This window comes from Schistocerca americana, chromosome 1, assembly GCF_021461395.2.
Source record: "Schistocerca americana isolate TAMUIC-IGC-003095 chromosome 1, iqSchAmer2.1, whole genome shotgun sequence".
In the NCBI taxonomy this organism is placed as follows: Eukaryota; Metazoa; Arthropoda; class Insecta; order Orthoptera; family Acrididae; genus Schistocerca; species Schistocerca americana.
In genome coordinates this window covers 616,723,809-616,745,138 of record NC_060119.1, presented here as the reverse complement: position 1 = coordinate 616,745,138, position 21,330 = coordinate 616,723,809, and the positions used below count along the sequence as shown (strand labels likewise).

Sequence of the window (21,330 nt, the reverse complement as noted above, 5' to 3'; positions counted from 1 at the left end):
ATTGCTGTCAATTGTTCCCTTATGCTCTCGCTGATACTCTGTAGAACCTCTGGATTAGTCAGTTTATCTAGGTCCCATCTCCTTAAATTTCCACCTTTTTGCAGTTTCTTCAGTTTTAATCTACAGGTCATAACCAATAGATTGTGGTCAGAGTCCACATCTGCCCCTGGAAATGTCTGACAATTTAAAACCTTGTTCCTAAATCTCTGTCTTACCATTATGTAATCTATCTGATACCTTCTAGTATCTCCAGGATTTTTCCATGTATACGACCTTCTTTCATATGCAGTCTATTATTTGGCTCTTGTTGATCATCAACAAAGAAAGCAGCAGTGTAAGTAACAACAAATAGCAGTCTCTTGCCATTGTTTCACTAATGAGACGATTCCTATATGTTTTTTTTTTCTTTTTTTTTTTTTTTTGTAATTGTAAGCGGCGATAGCGCGCACAAAAGCAAGCCCTACCGCGAGCAGCAACAGGCCATAAACGTGCACTATCAGACACAGCACAGTAATGCATTTTCAGCTTAGTGTGACGTAAACACCTATAACAAAGAAAACGGCACTTACCAGATCAAAGCAAAATAAGCAATCGATCAAACCAGACAGAGCACGTGAAAAAGGAAGGGTCCTCGTATAAATACGGACGGAGCACCTGACGCATAGCAATGGCTACCTGGTAAAGCTTAACTGCTAAGCTTATGACTCGAACCAAACTACTGTCACTGTATCGTCATTCATTCGACATAAATCGTGTCTCATATTGCAATGGACCAACTTTGTTTCGATTTGGAGGTGCGGCCTAAAACTTTGCTCTCCCCTTGAATTTTGAGTCACTAATTTCAGGTGCTGCTTGGATTCGGGAAATTTTTTTTTCCTTTATTTCGAGTCTCATTTTTCAGGTGCGGCTTAGATTCGAGTGCGGCTTAGATTCGAGTAAATACGGTATGTGGGAAGGGATGGGCACAAAAGAAGGAGACCTTGCGTCTGGTAAGTTATACAACAGAAGTGGAGTAGGACCTTCCTGCATGTGTACATGGGACAAATTTACATATAGAACTTTAAATGAATATAACTGAGGAGATAGGGGGTGAAGCAGTGGAAAAAAAAAAGTTTATTATTTTTTACAGGCTGAATGAATGGAATTGTATCACTCTGTGAGCTGAAGAATGGATTCTGAAGAAATATTCCTCATATCAAGGAATGATGAAATACGAGGGCAGTTCAATAAGTAATGCAACACATTTTTTTTCTCGGCCAATTTTGGTTGAAAAAACCGGAAATTTCTTGTGGAATATTTTCAAACATTCCCGCTTCATCTCGTATAGTTTCATTGACTTCCGACAGGTGGCAGCGGTGTGCAGAGCTGTTAAAATGGCGTCTGTAATGGATGTGTATTGCAAACAACGGGCAGTGATTGAGTTTCTTTTGGCGGAAAACCAGGGCATCTCAGATATTCATAGGCGCTTGCAGAATGTCTACGGTGATCTGGCAGTGGACAAAAGCACGGTGAGTCATTGGGCAAAGCGTGTGTCATCATCGCCGCAAGGTCAAGCAAGACTGTCTGATCTCCCGCATGCGGGCCGGCCGTGCACAGCTGTGACTCCTGCAATGGCGGAGCGTGCGAACACACTCGTTCAAGATGATCGACGGATCACCATCAAACAACTCAGTGCTCAACTTGACATCTCTGTTGGTAGTGCTGTCACAATTGTTCACCAGTTGGGATATTCAAAGGTTTGTTCCCGCTGGGTCCCTCGCTGTCTAACCGAACACCATAAAGAGCAAAGGAGAACCATCTGTGCGGAATTGCTTGCTCGTCATGTGGCTGAGGGTGACAATTTCTTGTCAAAGATTGTTACAGGCGATGAAACATGGGTTCATCACTTCGAACCTGAAACAAAACGGCAATCAATGGAGTGGCGCCACACCCACTCCCCAACCAAGAAAAAGTTTAAAGCCATACCCTCAGCCGGTAAAGTCATGGTTACAGTCTTCTGGGACGCTGAAGGGGTTATTCTGTTCAATGTCCTTCCCCATGGTCAAACGATCAACTCTGAAGTGTATTGTGCTACTCTTCAGAAATTGAAGAAACGACTTCAGCGTGTTCGTAGGCACAAAAATCTGAACGAACTTCTCCTTCTTCATGACTACGCAAGACCTCACACAAGTCTTCGCACCCGAGAGGAGCTCACAAAACTTCAGTGGACTGTTCTTCCTCATGCACCCTACAGCCCCAATCTCGCACCGTCGGATTTCCATATGTTTGGCCCAATGAAGGACGCAATTCGTAGGAGGCACTACGTGGATGATGAAGAAGTTATTGATGCAGTACGACGTTGGCTCCGACATCGACCAGTGGAATGGTACCGTGCAGGCATACAGGCTCCCATTTCGAGGTGGCGTAAGGCCGTAGCATTGAATGGAGATTACGTTGAAAAATAGTGTTGTGTAGCTAAAAGATTGGGGAATAACCTGGTGTATTTCAATGCTGAATAAAACAACCCCTGTTTCAGAAAAAAAATGTGTTACATTACTTATTGAACTGCCCTTGTATATTCAAATGTGTGGCACAGAACATGGTGCAGCTGTCCTGTCTGCAGTAGTGTTAGGTAATGGAAAGTGAGATGATGCCACTTTGGGGTTGATTAATAGGTATGGATTAGGAATATTTGGATAGATTTGTCTGTGGGGCCAGGTTTAGAGTGCTTGTGTCTGTGGCTTTCAGCATATTTGTGGATGAACTACTAATCACTAGAGATGTAACATCTAATGGCTGCAGGACAGTACACGGCAGACACTAAAGGTATTGCTGGTGAAATACGAGTTACATTGTTCAGCTTCATGTTTATGGACTCATACCATTTACGTGGTCAATACTTTCTTGCCATAGTGAGTGGTTGTATTTGTTTACACTACAGTTTATATTCTACTGTTGACACCCCTTATCATTTAAAACACATAATTTTCTTTTTGCTCTTATATCTAATAGGAACTGAATTTATCAAAAAATGTAAAAACTCTACATTCACGTTACAACCCATGAGTCTCCTTTATAAACTTATGAGAAGAGCTTCTTAAAATACTCAAAAAGCATAGAGTGATGCATTCTGGCACTAACCTGTAGTCTACTGGTGCCATGCACGAAATACACAGTTTTCTAATTGTGGATTAATTTAGCACTAACTGTGCATCACTAAATCCAATGCACTTGCTCTAAATAGCAAAATGCTTCCTCCATAAGCAGTGGAAGGGAGAAATCTCAAGCTATTGTGGACCACTGCTATGTCCTACTCTGATCTACGAAACTTAAACTGGTAAGTAAACCTAACCTGTTAATGAGGTAACCTTACTCTGCAGTTGTTGCAGTGATTTTTTACGCTCCTCTGCTTCTCTCTCACGCTTTGTCATTGGCACGTACATGTATTTATGTATGGAGTTAATCATGTGAGTGCCAACTAGAGTGTACCGTCCAAAACTTCTGCAGTCTACTGCACGGATTGTTAGGGGTGGACGGTAGAGCTCTTGCTCTGGTAGTTCCTGAAAAGTAGGAAAAGAATTTACTGAAGGTCTCAGATAAAGTTTAACATATATTCAACATCTTTTACTGTACAATATCACAGTTAATCTACATTCTGATATATAACTTCAGTAACTGAAAATTATGACAAGAAATTTATAATTATAATAATAATATTTAACTGTTTGAATATAGCACAACAGTAATGAGAGAAAAGCAAAAGCAAAAAAAGAGAAAAAATCAAGTCAATCCTTCACTTGCAGACAGTACTGTTGTGTGGGGTAGGGGAAGATGCAACAGATAATAATAATAATTGTTATTATTATTATCATAATAACAATGAAAGGCCAAGCCATGTCAATACTGGCTGCATACAAGCAGTTATTCTGTTTAGATCAATATTGGAAAATATCAACAACAGCAGAAAATGGTAAAATTGGAGTGTGGAGGTAGGGCAGTGTGTCAGTAGCTGTTAACAGTCCAGTATTAGGGTTGTTCTCATCAGAACTGGCAGCAAACCAACACCAACAACAATAGTAAAGGTTTACGTTTTGATGTCACAAGCAGATCATGAAGAAATACCGAAAGTATAAGGGTCATTCGGAAAGTAAAGAACATATTTTTCTATGGAGATTTTTATTTGATATAATTAAATAAACTGTATTTTATCTACAGTTTGATACCCAAGCTACTTTACTATGTTGTCACCATTCAAATTTAGATACCTGTACCATTTCACTAGTTTTTCTATACCTTCTGCTTACTCAGTTGCCACCAAGTTGTTGAATCACTGACAAACTGGCATTGTCCACTCAAAAGGTCTTTCAATTTGGGGAATAAGTGATAATCACATGGACATCCACTGTCATGGAATAACTCCACTGGTTAGTGTTCCAGCCGCTTGTTTTTAATGGTGTGGTGAAGTCGTTAAAGTGTCTGACAGTAAATTGTTGCCTTTATGGTCTCACCTCTAGGCACATAGTCCATAAAGGAGACCCTTATGATCTCTTTTGGGTTTATTGAGGATTGCAAATGATGTCAGTCCATTGAAGGGCCCTTTATCTCTGGTGTGAAATCCAAGTCTCGTTATTAGTGACAATGTGATTCAAAAATTCATCACTATCCTTTTCATAATGACTGAGAGATGTCAATGCAGCTGCCATTTGTTTGGTTTTGTGTTCATCTGACAAAATTTGAGGGACCCACTAGGCATACACTTGTTTATAAACCAGATCTGCACTAACAATGTCTTAAAACACTGCCTTGAAATGTCTGGAAAGAACGATTGTAGTCCACTAATTGGATTTTTGTTTCAGTCCTTGCTGTGAGTCCATTGATCACCACTGAGGGCTGGCCCAAGCAATCTTCATTGTGAACACTCTTCTGTCCATCATTAAACATGATACACCACTTCTGAACTGATGCTTTGTTCATCACACCGCCATAAATCTCGGTTATCTGTATATAAATTTCGTTGGGTCAGACTTTTGCACATTTAAAAAGTCGATGACACTTCTCACCTCACATTTGATGGGATCATCAATTTTGTCAAACATTTTAAAATCATTCAACTAACAGTAAGCAATTGTATTGGATCATAGCTGCTGCCAAACAGAAGTGGACGAGTACTAAGGTCAGTGGTGATGGTAGGGGGGTGCTCTCATGTGTCACAACAAAATGTCACTTTCCAAATGACCCTCATATATGAGGTTACATGTTGATGTCACAGGCAGAAGATGAAGAAATACAGAAAGTGTAAGAGGCTAGTAAATGGATAACTCAGTGTGTAAAGGGAGATAGTAATCTAGTGATCAATGGGAACTGGAAAATGGTAGTAGGGAAAGGAAGAGAAGGCACAGTTATGAGAGAATATGGGATTAGTAATAGGAATAAGAGAGGAGAAAGATTAAACTGTTCCAAATTCACAAAGGAAGGAGGTATATTTGGATGTTCAGGGAAATACAGAAATACAACAATAGATGTTACTTAGGAATGAAATAATTAGGAAATGCAGGGAAGCTAAAATGATATGGCTACAAGAAAAATGTAAATTAATTGATAAAGAAATGGCCATCTGAAGGACTAATAAAGCATGTAGAAAAATTAAAACAATGTTTGGTGGAACTGAAACTGGAGGTGTCAACATTAAGAAGTGTGCAAGGGGAAAAACACAGAGGAGAGTGTGGATATGTGGAACGAGTATACTGAAGGCCTGAGGGGGAGGAACTGTCTAATGATGTGACAGTAAAAGAGATAGGAGTCAATACAAAAGACATAAGAGATCCATTATTAGAATAAGAGCTTCATGAAGCTTTGGAAGACTTGAGATTAAATGAGGCAGAAAAGATAACATTCCATCACAATTTTTACAGTAACTGGGAGAAGTGGCAACCAAACAATATTCCAGTTACACAACCTCAAAGATAACAAGGGCAGAACAGTGCAAGAATTATCCCACTATCAGCTTAACATCTAATTTATCCAAGTTACGGATGCATAGAATGCAGACGAATGGAAAGGAAAATTGAGAACCTCTTCAGTGATGATTATTTTGGCTTTGAAAAGGTAAAGGCACCAGAAAGGCACTTTTGACGTTGTTCTTGATGCTGGAACCAAGATTTAAGAAAAATAAAGACACATTTATATATGAACTTGCAGCATGGTGCAAGTGGAAAATATGTCCACAACTTGTCTTGTAACTGAAATAAACAGTTGTATTGAGAAGCATCTTTTTGTATTTCTTGTCGATGACTGGTTTCAGACATTTATGTCCACTTTCAAACTATACTATAAAAAATTATAGTTGATGTGACAGTTTTATAGAAACAAGGCACATATCTGCAATACAATTATAGTACACTAATATACATGTAACATATAAAAATGTGTTATGGTTTAGTTTTACAAGGTGCCTTACTAGTTACATGACACACTGTAAGTGTGACAAATACTGGCAGTAGCCCATGTACAAAAAGTGCCCCTGCAGTGATCAAAGCAGTACAATGGCTGACCCAGCCACAGTAAAATACACCACATAGGATGGACATTAGAGAACTCGTGTGCAGAGACACCAGTGTTTACCAGGTAAAACTCTAGAGGCAGCTGACAGCAGTGCACTTTGAAGATAAAATGTTTAATGACAAACAATACATTCTTTTTCTTTTTATTAACTTAATATAGACTGCAAAACTCTAAAATGCCAAAAATTCTTTTGCTAAGACCACTCATTGGTCTCCAGTTGGTTGAACTACACCTAACTGTTATGTGTTAAATCATGACATTACATCACCCGCAGAACATGCTGCAGTTGTATGAGCTGTCCCCATTAGTTATACTGTTATGCATTACACATAATTCAAGTCCAGACTCTGAAAAGTTACAACAACCCAAAATTAAAAAGTGCAGCAGCCACCACATCTACATCTACGTGATTACTCCACTATTCACAATAAAGTGCCTGGCAGAGGGTTCAATGAACCACCTGACAAGCTGTCTCTCTACCGTTCTGCTCTTGAACAGCACGCGGGAAAAACAAGCACTTAATTTTTTCTGTGTGAGCCCTGATTTCTCTTATTTTATAACAATGATCATTTCTCCCTATGTAGGTGGGTGGCAACAGAATGTTTTTGCAATCGGAGGAGAAAACTGGTGATTGAAATTTCATAAGTTCCCGTCACAATGAAAAACTTTTTAATGATTGCCACTCCAGTTCACATATCATGTCTGTGACACTACCTCCCCTATTTCATGATAATACAAAACAAGCTGCCCTTCTTTGTACTTTTTCGATGTCATCCGTCAGTCCCACCTGATGCGGATCCCACACCGCACAGCAATACTCCAAAATAGGGTGGACAAGTGTAGTGTAAGCAGTCTCTGTAGTAGACCTGTTGCACCTTGTAAGTGTTCTGCCAATGAATCACAGTCTTTGGTTTGCTCTACCCACAATATTATCTATGTGATCGTTCCAATTTAGGTTATTTGTAACTGTAATCCCTAAGTACTTAGCCTACAGTTGGGAAAGAAAGTTTGCATAATGTTTCGAATGATAATGGCACAAGGGTGATTAATTTTGCTGTTTCAAAAGACATGATTGTTGAGAGGACATATTTGAAAAGGAAGGACACACCTGAAACCAAATTGATCATGTTCTTGTAGATTGGAGATGGCATACTAGTATCGAAAATGTTAGGACTTTCAGGGGAGCAGACTGCTATTCTGATCATTTTCTTGGAGTTGCCAAAGTTCACCAACAGCTATCTACAGCAACATCAAGGTGTCACAATGCCGAACTTGTTAGGTTCGACACTGACAAGCTAAATGATGAAAACTTTAGAAGAAGGTACATGATAGAAATTGCAAATAGGTTTGATGCTCTCAGGACACACAAAGATCAAGATGAGGATGTAAATAAACAGTGGATCACTGTGAGGAATAATATCAAAGAGGCTGCAAAGGTCACAATAGGTACAATTAAGAAGAACAGGAGGAAACTGTGGTTTGATGAGAAATGCAAGAAATTGGTAGAGGAAAGGGGAAAAGTGCGATTAGATTGGGATAGAATGGGAGATAGAAAACGAGACGAGTTCTTGAACTTGAGAAGGGAAGTTGGCCGTAGGCTACAGGCAAAGAAGAGGGATTATTTGAACAATCAAATTACAAAAATGGAAACAAACAGTAAAACAAAAAACATTAGGGAACTTTACCCAGACATAAATGGGTATAGGAAGGGCTTCAAGGCTAGGACGAATGCACTTCGAGGGGATGCTGGGGGAATACTGACAGACCCCAGTGCTATATTAAGTAAATGGAGGGTGTATTTTGAGCATCTATTAAATGTACACCAGGAAGCAGGAAATGAGCAGGTGTACGAAATACATACAGCAGAACCCCAGATACCTGAGCCAACGTTAAAGGAAGTAAGAGATGCAATCAACAAATAGAAAAACCATAAAGCACCAGGATCAGATTGCATAACTGCAGAATTAGTTAAAAATGGGGGACAGAAATTGGTGGAAGTAGTTCACAAAGTTGTAACTAAAGTATGGAACTCAGAGATGATACCTGAAGAGTGGCAGGAGTCGATTCTGATCCCAATTTTTAAGAAAGGTGACAAAATGGACTGTAGTAATTATAGAGGGATATTGCTATTACCAGTATGTTCCAAAATTTTCTCGAATATTCTGCTAAGCAGGCTTACGCCATATGCAGATGAAATTGTGGGGGATTACCAAGCTGGCTTTTGGAGGAACAGATCAACTATAGACCAAATATTCACCCTGCATCAAATTTTGGAAAAGAAATGGGAATACAATAAATCAGTTCATAATCTTTTCATAGATTTTACAAAAGCATATGATTCAGTATTGCAGTCAAAATTGTACAAAATTCTTTTGGAACTTATGTATGTTAGAATTATAGAAGCGAGTTTGAAAAACACAAAAGGTAGAGTAAGCGTGAGGAAATTGGAGTCAGAAGAATTTGTAATAAAGAACGGACTTAAGCAGGGAGATGCCCTGTCTCCGCTACTTTTTAATTTAGTCCTAGAATATATTGGACGAATGGCAGCAGATAATTGAGAGGGTGTGGAGTTAAATGGAAATATTAAGATATTAGGGTATGGAGATGATCTAAACATCATTAGCGATAGGAAAGAATCTGTAACAGCAAATGCGAATGCGTTAATCACAGCTAGTGAAGATGTAGGTCCAAGGATAAGTGAAGACAAAACTAAATACCTTGTTACTACTAGAATGCCAACAGCAGTAGATCAGGAAATGTTAGAAGTTGGAGACATGCAGTTTGAAAAAGTGAACACATTTAAGTATTCAGGCGTGGACATCACTTCGAGAAATGAGATTGAATCCGAACTGAAGAAGAGATTACGGGCAGGAAATTCATGCTACTTCTCACTGAATAGATTACTTTCATCACAGATATTGTCTAGGAATTTAAAGATTAGAATATACAAAAGTATTATTTTACCAGTTATGCTGTATGGTTGTGAGACTTGGTCTCTCACTGTGCGAAATGAAAAGGCGTTTTGAGTATTTGAAAACAAAATTTTGAGGAAAATTTTCGGAGCAAAAAGGGATGACATTAGCGGAGAGTGGCAAAAACTGCATAACAAAGAGGTTCATGAACTCTATTTAAGCCCTGACATAATGAGTATTATTAAGTCACGTAGGCTGCGATGGGCGGGTCACGTAGCTCGAATGGATGAGGGCAGGGCAGTGCGCAGAGTACTGGTAGGGCACCTAGAAGGAAAACATCCTGTGGGGAGTCTGAGGTGTAGATGGGAGGACAATGTGAAGGCTGATTTGAGGAGCCTAGGTATTGAAGGTGAATGGAAGGAAATAGCCCAAGACAGGGACAGATGGTGAAAATATGTTGCTGCCGTAATGGACTCTCGAGTCTGGTATGACCAGTGAGTAAGTAAGTATTTAGCTGAATTTACAGCCTTCAGATTTGTGTGACTTATTGCATAATCAAAATTTAGCTGATTTCTTTTAGTACTCATGTGAATAACTTCACACTTTACTTTATTCAGGGTTAATTGTCACTTTTTGCACCATACAGATATCTTATCTAAATCATTTTGCAAGTTGTTTCGATCATCTGATGACTTTACAAGACAGTAAATAACAGTATCATCTGCAAACAGTCTAAGACAGCTAGTCAGATTGTCTCCTTTGTCATTAATATAGATCAGGAACAATAGAGGGCCTATAACACATCCTTGGGGAATGCCGGATATTACTTCTGTTTTACTCGATGACTTTCCATCTATTACTACGAATTGTGACCTTTCTGACAGGAATCATGAATCCAGTTGCACAACTAAGGAGACACTCCGTAGGCACGCAGTTTGGTTAGAAGACGCTTGTGAGGAACAGTGTCAAAAGCCTTCTGGAAATCTAAAAATATGGAGTCAATTTGACATCCCTTGTCAATAGCACTCATTACTTCATGAGTATAATGAGCTGGTTGTGTTTCACAAGAATAATATTTTCTGAATCCATGCTGAATATGTGTCAATAAATCATTTCTTTTGAGGTACTTCATAATGTTCAAGTACAGTATATGTTCGAAAAACCTACTGCAAATCGATATTAGTGATATAGGCCTGCAATTCAGCAGATTACTCCTACTTCCCTTTTTGGGTATTGGTGTGACTTGAGCGATTTCCCAGTCTTTGGGTATGGATCTTTCTGTGAGTGAGTGGTTGTATATAATTGCTAAATATGGAGCTATTTTATCAGCATACTCTGAGAGGAATCTGACTGGTATACAATCTGGACCGGAGGCCTTGCCTTTATAAGTGATTTAAGCTGCTTTGTTACACCGAGGATATCTACTTCTAAGTTTCTCATCTTGGCAGTTGTTCTTGATTGGAGTTCAGGAATATTTACTTCATCTTCTTTGCTGAAGGAGTTTCAGAAAATCGTGTTTAATAACTCTGCTTTAGTGGCACTGTCATCAGTGACTTCACCGTTGTTATCGCGCAGTGAAGGTATTGATTGTGTTAGAAGAACGAACCAAAGCAATAGTAATCCATCCATTACCTTCAACTTGAACTGTACTCGTCAAAGAAAACCTTGCAACAAATCCCATCCACCTATGAACCCCCAACAAAATCTGGACCTCACCAGTATTGTTGGGAACGATATTAATACTCTTACAAGCCTTAAACACACTCGGACGCAAACGCTGACAATGATAACGTCGACAAAACATCAGTGCGGCTGCTCGTGTGGCTGCAGAGTGAAACATTCTCCCAGAATTCAACTTTAAATAGCATGCCACGCAGTGACATCAGCGGCCTTGACAGAGTTCTAGCGCGGCATGGGCAATGTAAAACTAGTAGCCCACACCAGCCTTGGTGACCCTCCAACAGCGCGCAACCTACAGGGCTGCCAATTTACCCCAGGTAAAACTCTAGAAGCTGCTGACAGTGGCTTGCATCAAAGACAAAATGTTTAGTGACACAGAGCCCCATGTCAGGGGAGACCACCAGACTGAATGAGAGTCTTTCCTCCTCTTCTTGTCTGGTGGGTCTCCCCTGACCTGGGCTTCTGGGTGACTTTTCCACCCTCTACCCATTTTTCTTAGACCTCTCCAGTTCCTTCTCCTTCACCCCTCTTCCTTCCCCTTTGGTCCATCTGCTGGAGGGAAAAGCTGTTGATTCCGGGGTATGCATGGGTAAGGGCTTTCTTTGCATATGTGTTCTCCTGCAGCCACTTGGTGAGTGGTTTTTTTTTCATGTATATTAGTGTACTGAAACTGTGTTGCAAATCTGTGCCTCATTCATATAAAATTGTCAAGTTAACTGTAATTTTCTTTATAGATGGTTTGAAAATGGACACAGGTGTCCAAAAGTAGTCACCATAAGAAATAAAAAAAGCTTATGATGGAGCTACAACCATTTATTTCACACATTCGTGTGGTCTGCCACCATATAAAAAGCATCCAACAATGTAAAATGGTACAATATGTTCAAAATTCTCAGAAAAATGGTGTAAGCTATAGGGAAATATGGGAAATATGAAATATGTACAAGAACAAAGGGGGGAAAATAGGAATGGAAGACCAAGAATCAATTGCTCACATTAGAAAGGGTGTAAGACTGTTAAATCTACACATCAAAAAGTAATGAAGGAAATAAAAGAAAGATTTAGGCAAAGGATTAAAATTAAGGGTAAACAGATATTAATGATAAGATTTGTTGATGACATTGCTCTCATCAGTGAAATGGGGGAGGATTGCAGGACCTGCCAAGTGGGATGAACTGTCTAATAAATACACATTATGGATTAAGAGTAACCCAAAGTGGTAAGCAGTAACCAGAATGAGATGAGTGATAAACTTGCGACTATCAAGTAGGCAAAGTGAAGACATTCTGTTACCTCAAAAGCAAAATAATTCAAGACAGATGAAGCAAAGAGAGCATAAAACGTACACTAGCACAGGTAAAGAGGGAATTCCTGGCAAAACAAAGTCTACTAATATCAAATATCAGCTCTAATATAAGGAAGAAATTTCTGAAAATATTTTTGGAGCACAGCATTGTATGGTAATGAATCATGGACCGTGGGAAAACCAGAGAAGAATAGGACTGAAGTGATTGAAATGTGGCACTATAGAAGAATCTTGAAAAGTGGGTGAAGTGATAAGAAAGGAATGAGGAGAGTTACTGCAGAGTCAGCAAAGAAAGGAAAGACATCATTGAATAACCTCCAGCATTCTTAAGGAAGTAAAAGCTGTAGGACAAGACAAAGATTTTAATATGTCCAAGAAATAATTGAAAATGCTGGTGAAAGATGTACGAAGAGAGGTGAGGATACAAAACAAAACTATATGGTGGCAAAGGAGAGTGAAATACATGGCACTCACTGTCCATATTTAACTATAGGCTTATTGATAGTATCAACCATAACACAAAGAAAGAGATAAAATGGGGGAGGAAAAGCAAATAGCAACCACATCCTTCCTTGTTGTTTTCCATATCGTTACTCCCTTGTATGAAGAAAGTAATTTGCTTTTCATCTCCTATTTCTCTTTCTCTCTCTCTCTCTCTGTTTAGGCCTTATTTCACCACAGATAACAATAGCCTCCTACCATCCCTGTCCCTCCTGCTGCCCATTACTTCCTTATTCCTACTTGCTCCATATATCTAGCCACCCCCCCCCCCCCCCCCCCCCCCCCTCCTGCTCCAGAGGTCCACAAAGTTTGCATGCGAAAAAGAGAAAGTGTATATTTGTAACAGAAATGCAGTATAAGTTCAAAACATAATACATCATTTTGAACTATTATATGTGTCTGTGCATCACCATTCAGTCTCCGGGAGGTGAAAAATTGACTTTCACCACATTTTGCTTTTTGTTCAAGTAATAAATATTGCTCAAAGTTCACACTAGATTTAAAAATTGGCTAGTGCACCTATTTCTGAATGCCTTACATGTTTTCTGACAACTACTGCTTAAACAACACATTGTTTGTGCCTTGCAGAAAGATTAAATAAAATTCCAAAGTTTTATTGTACATACCAGTTCAAGAAATTTGACAGGAGTACTGAAATTTGGATTCTTTCTTGCATTTTGTATTACAGAAGAGTAGAGAATGTGTCCAGCACATTCAATATCCACCCTTGGTTTATCCACAGTCATGAGATGAACTCGTTTCAAATCTCTTAGTCCCCAAAAGAGCACTTCAATCCTATAAATAACTAACATTAATATCATGTTACACTAAACAGTCCAAGCTGCCAACAATCACTATCAAAGACTCAAAGATCAATTTAATTTTTTATATACAAACACAGGTTTATTACAGAATCACTATGTTAAGGCTAAAAAAATTAGGAGTTGTCTGCAATGCATATAAACAATTAACATTATTTGCATCATCTTTTGATATCTTAGTACTAGCAAACACAAAAAAAGGTTCACATACAGTACCTGCTGAAATCAAAAGCACTCAGAATTTGGAGGAAGAGTGATATTACTCTTATCAGTGTTGATAGCAGTTCTTTAGATTGAATATAAGCAATTATGCTGCTTGAACACACACACACATCTACACACACACACACACACACACACACACTTTTGATTTGCCAGGAATGTGTAGTTCATCTTTTGCTAGCATTTAAAATACCTTCTTTGCATATGCCTTGACCAGGGTCCTAATCAAATTTCAAGTTTAATCTCTGGAAACTTTAATTTCCTCAAACCTTTCAATCTTCTTTTGAACAAATGAAGGGAACCATAAGTCACTGAATACTATTAATGTATATCAATACCTGTCAATCTGTAACTAATTAAAAATGTGCCAGAATCTTGTATGGCAACTTGAATTGGTATCACTGATCATCAGGCAGTTGTGGCAACAAAGATAACCAAAGTACAACTGGCAACTGAAACAAGCATAATGATATACGTGATCAACAAGCTAGACACAAAAGCAATAGTTCCACATCTCAATGAGGAATTTGAAACTTTTAGCACAGGACAGAGGCATGTAGAGGAACTATGCATCAAGTTTAAAAAAATACCATAGTTGACCATGCACTGGATACATACACTATGTGATTAAAAGTATCTGGACACCTGGCTGAAAATGAGTTACAAGATTGTGGCACCCTCCATCGGTAATGCTGGAATTCACCCTTAGCCTTGATGACAGCTTCAACTCTTGCAAGCATATGTTCAATCACATTCTTGTAGGTTTCTTGGGGATTTGCGCCCCATTCTTCACAGAGTGCTGCACTGAGGAGAGGTATTGATGTCAGCCGGTGAGGCCTGGCATGAAGTCAGCATTCCAAAACATCCCAAAGGTGTTCTATAGGATTCAGGTCAGGACTCTGTGCAGGCCAGTCCATTACAGGGATGTTATTGTTGTGTAACCACTCGATCACGTTGAAAGATGCAATTGCCATTCCTGAATTGCTCTTCAACAGTGGGAAGCAAGAAGGTGCTTAAACCATCAATGTAGGCCTGTGCTGTGATAGTACCACACAAAACAGTAAGGAGTGCAAGCCCCCTCCACAAAAAACATGACCACACCATAACACCACAGCCTCCAAATTTTACTGTTGACACTACGCATGCTGGCAGATAATGTCCACCCAGCATTCGTCATACCCACATCTTGCCATCGGATTGCCACATTGTATACTGTGATTCGTCACTCCACACAACATTTTTCCACTGTTCAATCATCCAATATTTACACTCCTTACACCAAGTGAGGCATCATTTGGTATTTATCAGCATGATGTGTAGCTTATGAGCAGCCGCTCGACCATGAAATCCAAGTTTTCTCACCTCCCGCCTAACTGTCGTAGTACTTGCAGTGGATCCTGATGCAGTTTGGAATTCCTGTGTGATGGTCTGGATAGATGTCTGCTTATCACACATTACGACCCTCTTCAACTGTCGCCAGTCTCTGTCAGTCAATAGACGAGGTCGGCCTGTACACTTTTATGCTTTACATCTCCCTTCATGTTTCCACTTCACTATCAGATCAGAAACAGTGGACCTAGGGATGTTTAGGAGTGTGGAAATCTCACATACAGATGTATGACACAAATGACACCCAACCACCTAATCACATTCAAAGTCCGTGAGTTCCGCAGAGTGCACCATTCTGCTCTCTCATGATGTCTAATGACTACTGAGGTCACTGATATGGAGTACCTGGCAGTAGGTGGCAGCACAATGCACATAATATGAAAAATGTATGTTTTTGGGGTGTCCAGATACTTTTGATCACATAGCGTATTTACAGAGCAGAACAGTTTGTATGTGGGGGACCCTCCATGGTATACAGCCACTGTAAATAAATTTCTAAAAAACAGAGACTACTTCATAATAGGCATAAAACAAGCTATAGGGCTAAAGGAAATATGCTTGGCTGTCACGACAGCAATGCATGAAGCCTTCAGTGACTACCATAGCAGAATACTGTCAAATGATCTTTCACAAAAACCAAAGAAATTTGTCATTTGTAAAAGCTGTTGTGGCTCCAACATTTGTGTCCAGTTAATCACAGATGAGACAAGAACTGAAAGTGAGGGCAGGAAAGCAAAAGCGCAAATGCTTAACTCTGTTTTCAAACATTCCTTCACAAAGGAAAATCCAGAGGGGGCCCCAATTTAATCCTCGTACTACTGAAAAGGCCTTGATCTGAGGCCGTTTTGGATAGTAGTAGTAATTAAGAAAATTCACCTGGCAACCTTACAAGAGCTATGCAAGTATAGTTGGATAACGGGACTGCCACTTTGTGGCCTTCCAATCTGCCTGATTTTCTTGTAAGGTTTACGGCCCTAATTTCACAAATGATCCAAAAACAGGGAGATTATAACAGGTAAATGTATTTAGCATTCATTGATTTTATTAAGGCATTTGATAATGTTGATAGAAAGAAACTGTGGAGAATTATGAGGAAAAGAAGGTGATCAAAACACCTAATAATCTGTCAAAAAGTCTGTAAAATACAGGATTCTAATTTTGGACAAAAATGGCACTTTAACATGGCCTATAGCCACAAACAAAGGAGTAAGTCTAGGATGCAGCATTTCAGCCACACTTCTTAACACTTATTCAGATAATGCAATTCAGAAATGGAAGGAAATTTTTAATGGGGGGTTTAAAATTAACAATAATTCCCACTTGAACTGTCTTTTATATGACAAAGATGCCACACTGCTGGTGGATAATGAAGACAACCTATGAAGGGGAATACATTTATTAGCTAAGGTTTGCCGGCCGCAGTGGCCGTGCAGTTCTGGCGCTGCTGTCCGGAACCATGGGACTGCTACGGTCACAGGTTCGAATCCTGCCTCGGGCATGGGTGTGTGTGATGTCCTTAGGTTAGTTAGGTTTAAGTAGTTTTAAGTTCTAGGGGACTTATGACCTAAGATGTTGAGTCCCATAGTTCTCAGAGCCATTTGAACCATTTAGCTAAGGTTTGTGGAAACTACCATCTGACAATTTACAAACAGAAAACAAAATCAGTGGCTTTGAAAGGGAAATATCCTGTATGGACAAAAATTGTTATCAACAATTGAACAGTAGAACAGGTCAAATATTTAGACTATTTAGGTTGTGACATCACATACAAGTATGATGAAGATGTAGAGAAGAGATTAGAAAAGTTGGGGAATATATGTGGAACAATAAACAGATGTTTAAAAAATAAAATAAGCAAAGAAACAAGATTGAAATTTTATAAAACAATGATAGTTCCAATCCTTGTTTATGGAGGTGAATTGTGGGTTACATGTAAACATCAAGAAAGCTGAATACAAGCAGCAGAGATGAGGTTTCTAAGAGCAGTAAAGAGATGCACAAGAGCTAATAGATTTTGAAATTTTGAAACTAGGAAAGAACTGAACATATTTAACATTCTGACTAAAATACAAAATAATTGGAGAAACAAGAATGAGTGGAGAAAGATTACCACTGAAGGTAAGAAGATTTTTCTCAGATGGGAGAAGACCGAGGAAACAACGGGTAAGAAGCAAAACAAAAAGGGTCTAAAGACTGAAGTGAAGATGATGATGATGAACAATGAAAAGAGGAGTGAAAAAATTGTTGTTGTCAGTAGTAGTGAGAAAGAGCTGAAACCATTAAAACTGAACAAAACTCCAGGGCCCAATGGAATTCCTATCAGATTCTACAGTGAATTTGTAGCTGCATTTTATATGGAGGACAGCAGTAATGATCCACAAAACTACCATCCAATTACCTTGGTATAAATTTGTTGTAGAACCTTAGAACATATTCTGAGCTGAAACATAAGAAGGTATGCTGGACAGAATGATCTCTTCCATGCCACCCAGCATGGATTCTGAAAACACAGAGCATGTGAAACCCAACTTGCACTTTTCTCACATGATTTACTGAAAACTTTGGAGCATGGCATTCAAGTATTTCTTGATTTATAAAAAACATTTGATTCTGTACCACATCTACACTTATTATTAAAAGTATGACTATAACGGGCATCAAATTTGTGACTGGATTGAAGTTTTATTTATTAGGTAGGATGCAGTAAGCTATCTTGGAGACTTATCAACAGATGTATAAGTAACTTCAGGACTAATTAGCTTTTGTACAATGTTAATAGCAACCTCAGTGAAAGCTTGAAACAAACTGCACAAATGTTCAGTCAGATCTGGATAAGATTTCAAAGTGGTGCAAAGACTGGCAACTTTGTTTAAATGTTCAGAAATGTGAAAATGTGCTCTTCACAAAACGAAAATATTACATATTTTCATATCCTATGACTGTAATATCAATGTTTCACAACTGGAGGAGTTGGTTAACTTATACAAATTCCTGAGTGTAACACTTTGTAGAGATATGAAGTGGTGGACTTCAGTTTACTGACAGAATGCTGGCAAAATGCAATCAGTCTACAAAGGAGATTGCTTATGAACTATTCATGTGACCCATTGTAGAATATTGCTCAAGTGTCTGTGACCTGTACCAAATAGGGCTAATGTTGTTGAATTGTATATGGAGAAGGGCAGCATGAATGCTCACAGGTTGGTTTGATTCCTGGGAGAGCATCACAGAGTTGCAGAAGAAACTGAACTGGCATATTCTTGAAGATAGACATAAACTATCCTGAGAAAGCCTACTTACAAAGTTTCAAGAACTGTCTTTAAATTATAACTCTAGGAACATACTACAAGCTCCTATATATCGCTCCCATAGGGATCATGAGGACAAGATTAGATTAATTACTGCACACATGGAAGCATTTAAACAAGCATTCTTCCCGCATTCCAAATTTGAATGGGGCAGGAATACTTTAATAACTGGTACAATGGGACTTACACCTGCCATGCACTTAACAGTTGTCTGCAGAGTGTAGGTGTAGATGTAAAACAGTTTAGGAAATGAAAAGCACCTTTTACCAGCAATGCAAAATAATTATTGATTTCACAATTGGTACAAAAAAGTCTTAAAGTTTTGTGAAACATCGTCCATGATTTGGGTGGCAAACATATGACATATGACCTACCTGCTCACACGAGAGGCCAGTCTTATACCAATGTATCATATATGGGATCTAGGGATATGGAGGAGTATAGACTATTGAGTACACCATCTGTAAAAAGAGTAATACCACTTTATTGAACACAATGTACACGTGACAATGTTCAGTTTGAGACTAAAGAAAATGTACATGAGACATCTTCACTTGAACATGGAACAGTGCTCACTAAACAGTCAGAGAGAGTCCACAAAGTTGCCCTTGCTGGTCAATGATGTTGTGGATGACAGCTGTCTCAGAGCCCCCCCTCTCGGCAATGTGGAGCAGGGGGGAAGAAATGAACGTGCGGCTCCAAGGTCCACAAGATGAAGTGGTGGTTTGTCGGCATTGGGCATCATGTGTGTCAAGTCTGGCTGACCAGCCACGTCATTGCTGGCTCAGAAAGGAGATGGGGCTAGACCGTTTCTAGCAGGTGTGAATCTTTTCTGACAGACCTTGTCTTGGCTGGAGTAGGAACCAGGCACAGCTTGACCATTTCTTGTAGGAGCGACAGAATCACATTACCAGCCTTATAGTAGCTGGCGCTTCTGCGAGACAGAACTAGGCCACTTCTTGAAATCATGGTAGGAGTCATACAAATGCAAACAGGTGGCGTAACTGCGGTTGACATGGGAAACTTCTGATGGGTCCACACGCGATGGCAGTGGTGTGACTGAAGAGTGGAGATGTATGGTGTTGGTGGTGAGGGTGTTGGCATGTGGAGGCCACACGTACCAAAGAGACTATGATCTGATTAAAGTGGCGGTGTATGTTGAGAGGGCAGTGCAACTGACGTGAGTCACTGATTTATTAGCCAGTGTGAACTTTGATGGGTGTGGCCTGTGTGCAGATGGTCTGTGACAGGATAGAGGCTGAGAGGAGGCAGAAATGCTGGGTACTGATCCATTTTGGGTTGTAGTTGAAGTTTACTGTAGGTGGAGAAGCAGTCATAGAGTCCGGCATTGTTGTGTTGAACTTGTGTCGAGAAAGGGCACTGAAGTTGTCAGTGACAGTTGGAGCTGAGTAGTGCAACTGACAGTGGTTGCACCAGCATCATGTTGTATCGTTGTATCCAGTTCTTCCAATGTATCCCTAATGTGGTGTTTCAGAACATCATCAACTTGTGGTAGGTGTGCAGTAATGGAATGTGGAACTAGACGAACGTAGCGAGTGAAGTCATTGAAGTTGCATGAAAATCAGGGATGGAAAGAGATTGAGTTGCATTCTGGTAAGTCATGTGGAAGAGATATGGTGACAGTGTGCTGTCCATGTGGAGGGGCATGCCAAAACACAGTGTACTGTCATGTTTGTTTCGTTTTATGTCCAGGATTAGTGACAGTACAGATGCCGGGTGGAGTGAGGAATGGACATGGAAGGATGTCAGGTAGACATGATCAGTCAGCAGAACTGGGGTCAATTGTGTGCTGCCACACTCATTGTCATGATGTTTGTGTGTCAAGACCATGAGCTGCTCACACGCTGTGGTGAGGGCAGCGGATGTGTTGTTATTATGTCACGGGATCAACATGATCTCCATACAGAGTGCATCCGATGACACACAGCACTCAACATAATGTTGGTGAATCATCAAGAACTCATCAGCTGAGGAGGCACACTGCATCTTCCTGTTGTTTATTTGAGTGGTTGATATACCAGGTAGGGGCAGAGGTGCCAGGGCAAAAGATTCTGGGATGCAGCAGTCCGTAATGAAGTACAGAAGTGCAGCATGATGTACAAACAAGGGGAGGTGGAATTAGCATAAAAAGTTAATTGCTAGGTTGGTTTTATGATGTCCTTATTAGAGAATATCCATGTGAGGCAGTGAGACAAAGACACAAATAGAGTCCGGGTCATGGATCTGTGAAATGTAATCGATGAGCTGGGAGCTTCTTGTGGTTGCAATGCTATAGGTTCTTCCATTGTTATGAACCATCAAGCAGTAGCGAATTCATGTCAGAGGTGAAATCCACCAGAGAGTGGTTCATTGGGAATGGGATGGTTGGAGTTGGAAGCCTCACAGAACACTCGTCAGAGTTCGAGTCGGTGAAAAGATCACATTCATGTGTGCAATTGGAGATGTGAAATCTGGTAACCGTCATTGTCAGTGGAGTGAGATAAGATTTTCAGCCATGCAGAATGTTGAGGTGACTAGGATAGTCTTCTCGAATAGATAAATCTGTTGCAAACACTATTGAGTAATCACAAACTGAGTGACAGTTGTGAGTCGACGTATCAGCACAGCTTGAAGTCTTTTGTTTTGATGGG

General features: G+C 39.7%; 1 protein-coding gene across 1 annotated transcript in view; it reads right to left on the bottom strand.

The window, feature by feature from the left end:
- LOC124625417 (otoferlin-like) overlaps positions 1 to 21,330 on the bottom strand; it is a 1,049,973-nt gene that overhangs the window by 152,560 nt on the left and 876,083 nt on the right. Inside the window, exons 22-23 of the mRNA XM_047149169.1 lie at positions 13,566 to 13,734; positions 3,353 to 3,539 (exon numbers count right to left, since the gene is read on the bottom strand). Of these exons, the coding sequence (XP_047005125.1) occupies positions 3,353 to 3,539; positions 13,566 to 13,734 (356 nt within the window). The remainder of the gene's footprint in view (positions 1 to 3,352; positions 3,540 to 13,565; positions 13,735 to 21,330) is intronic.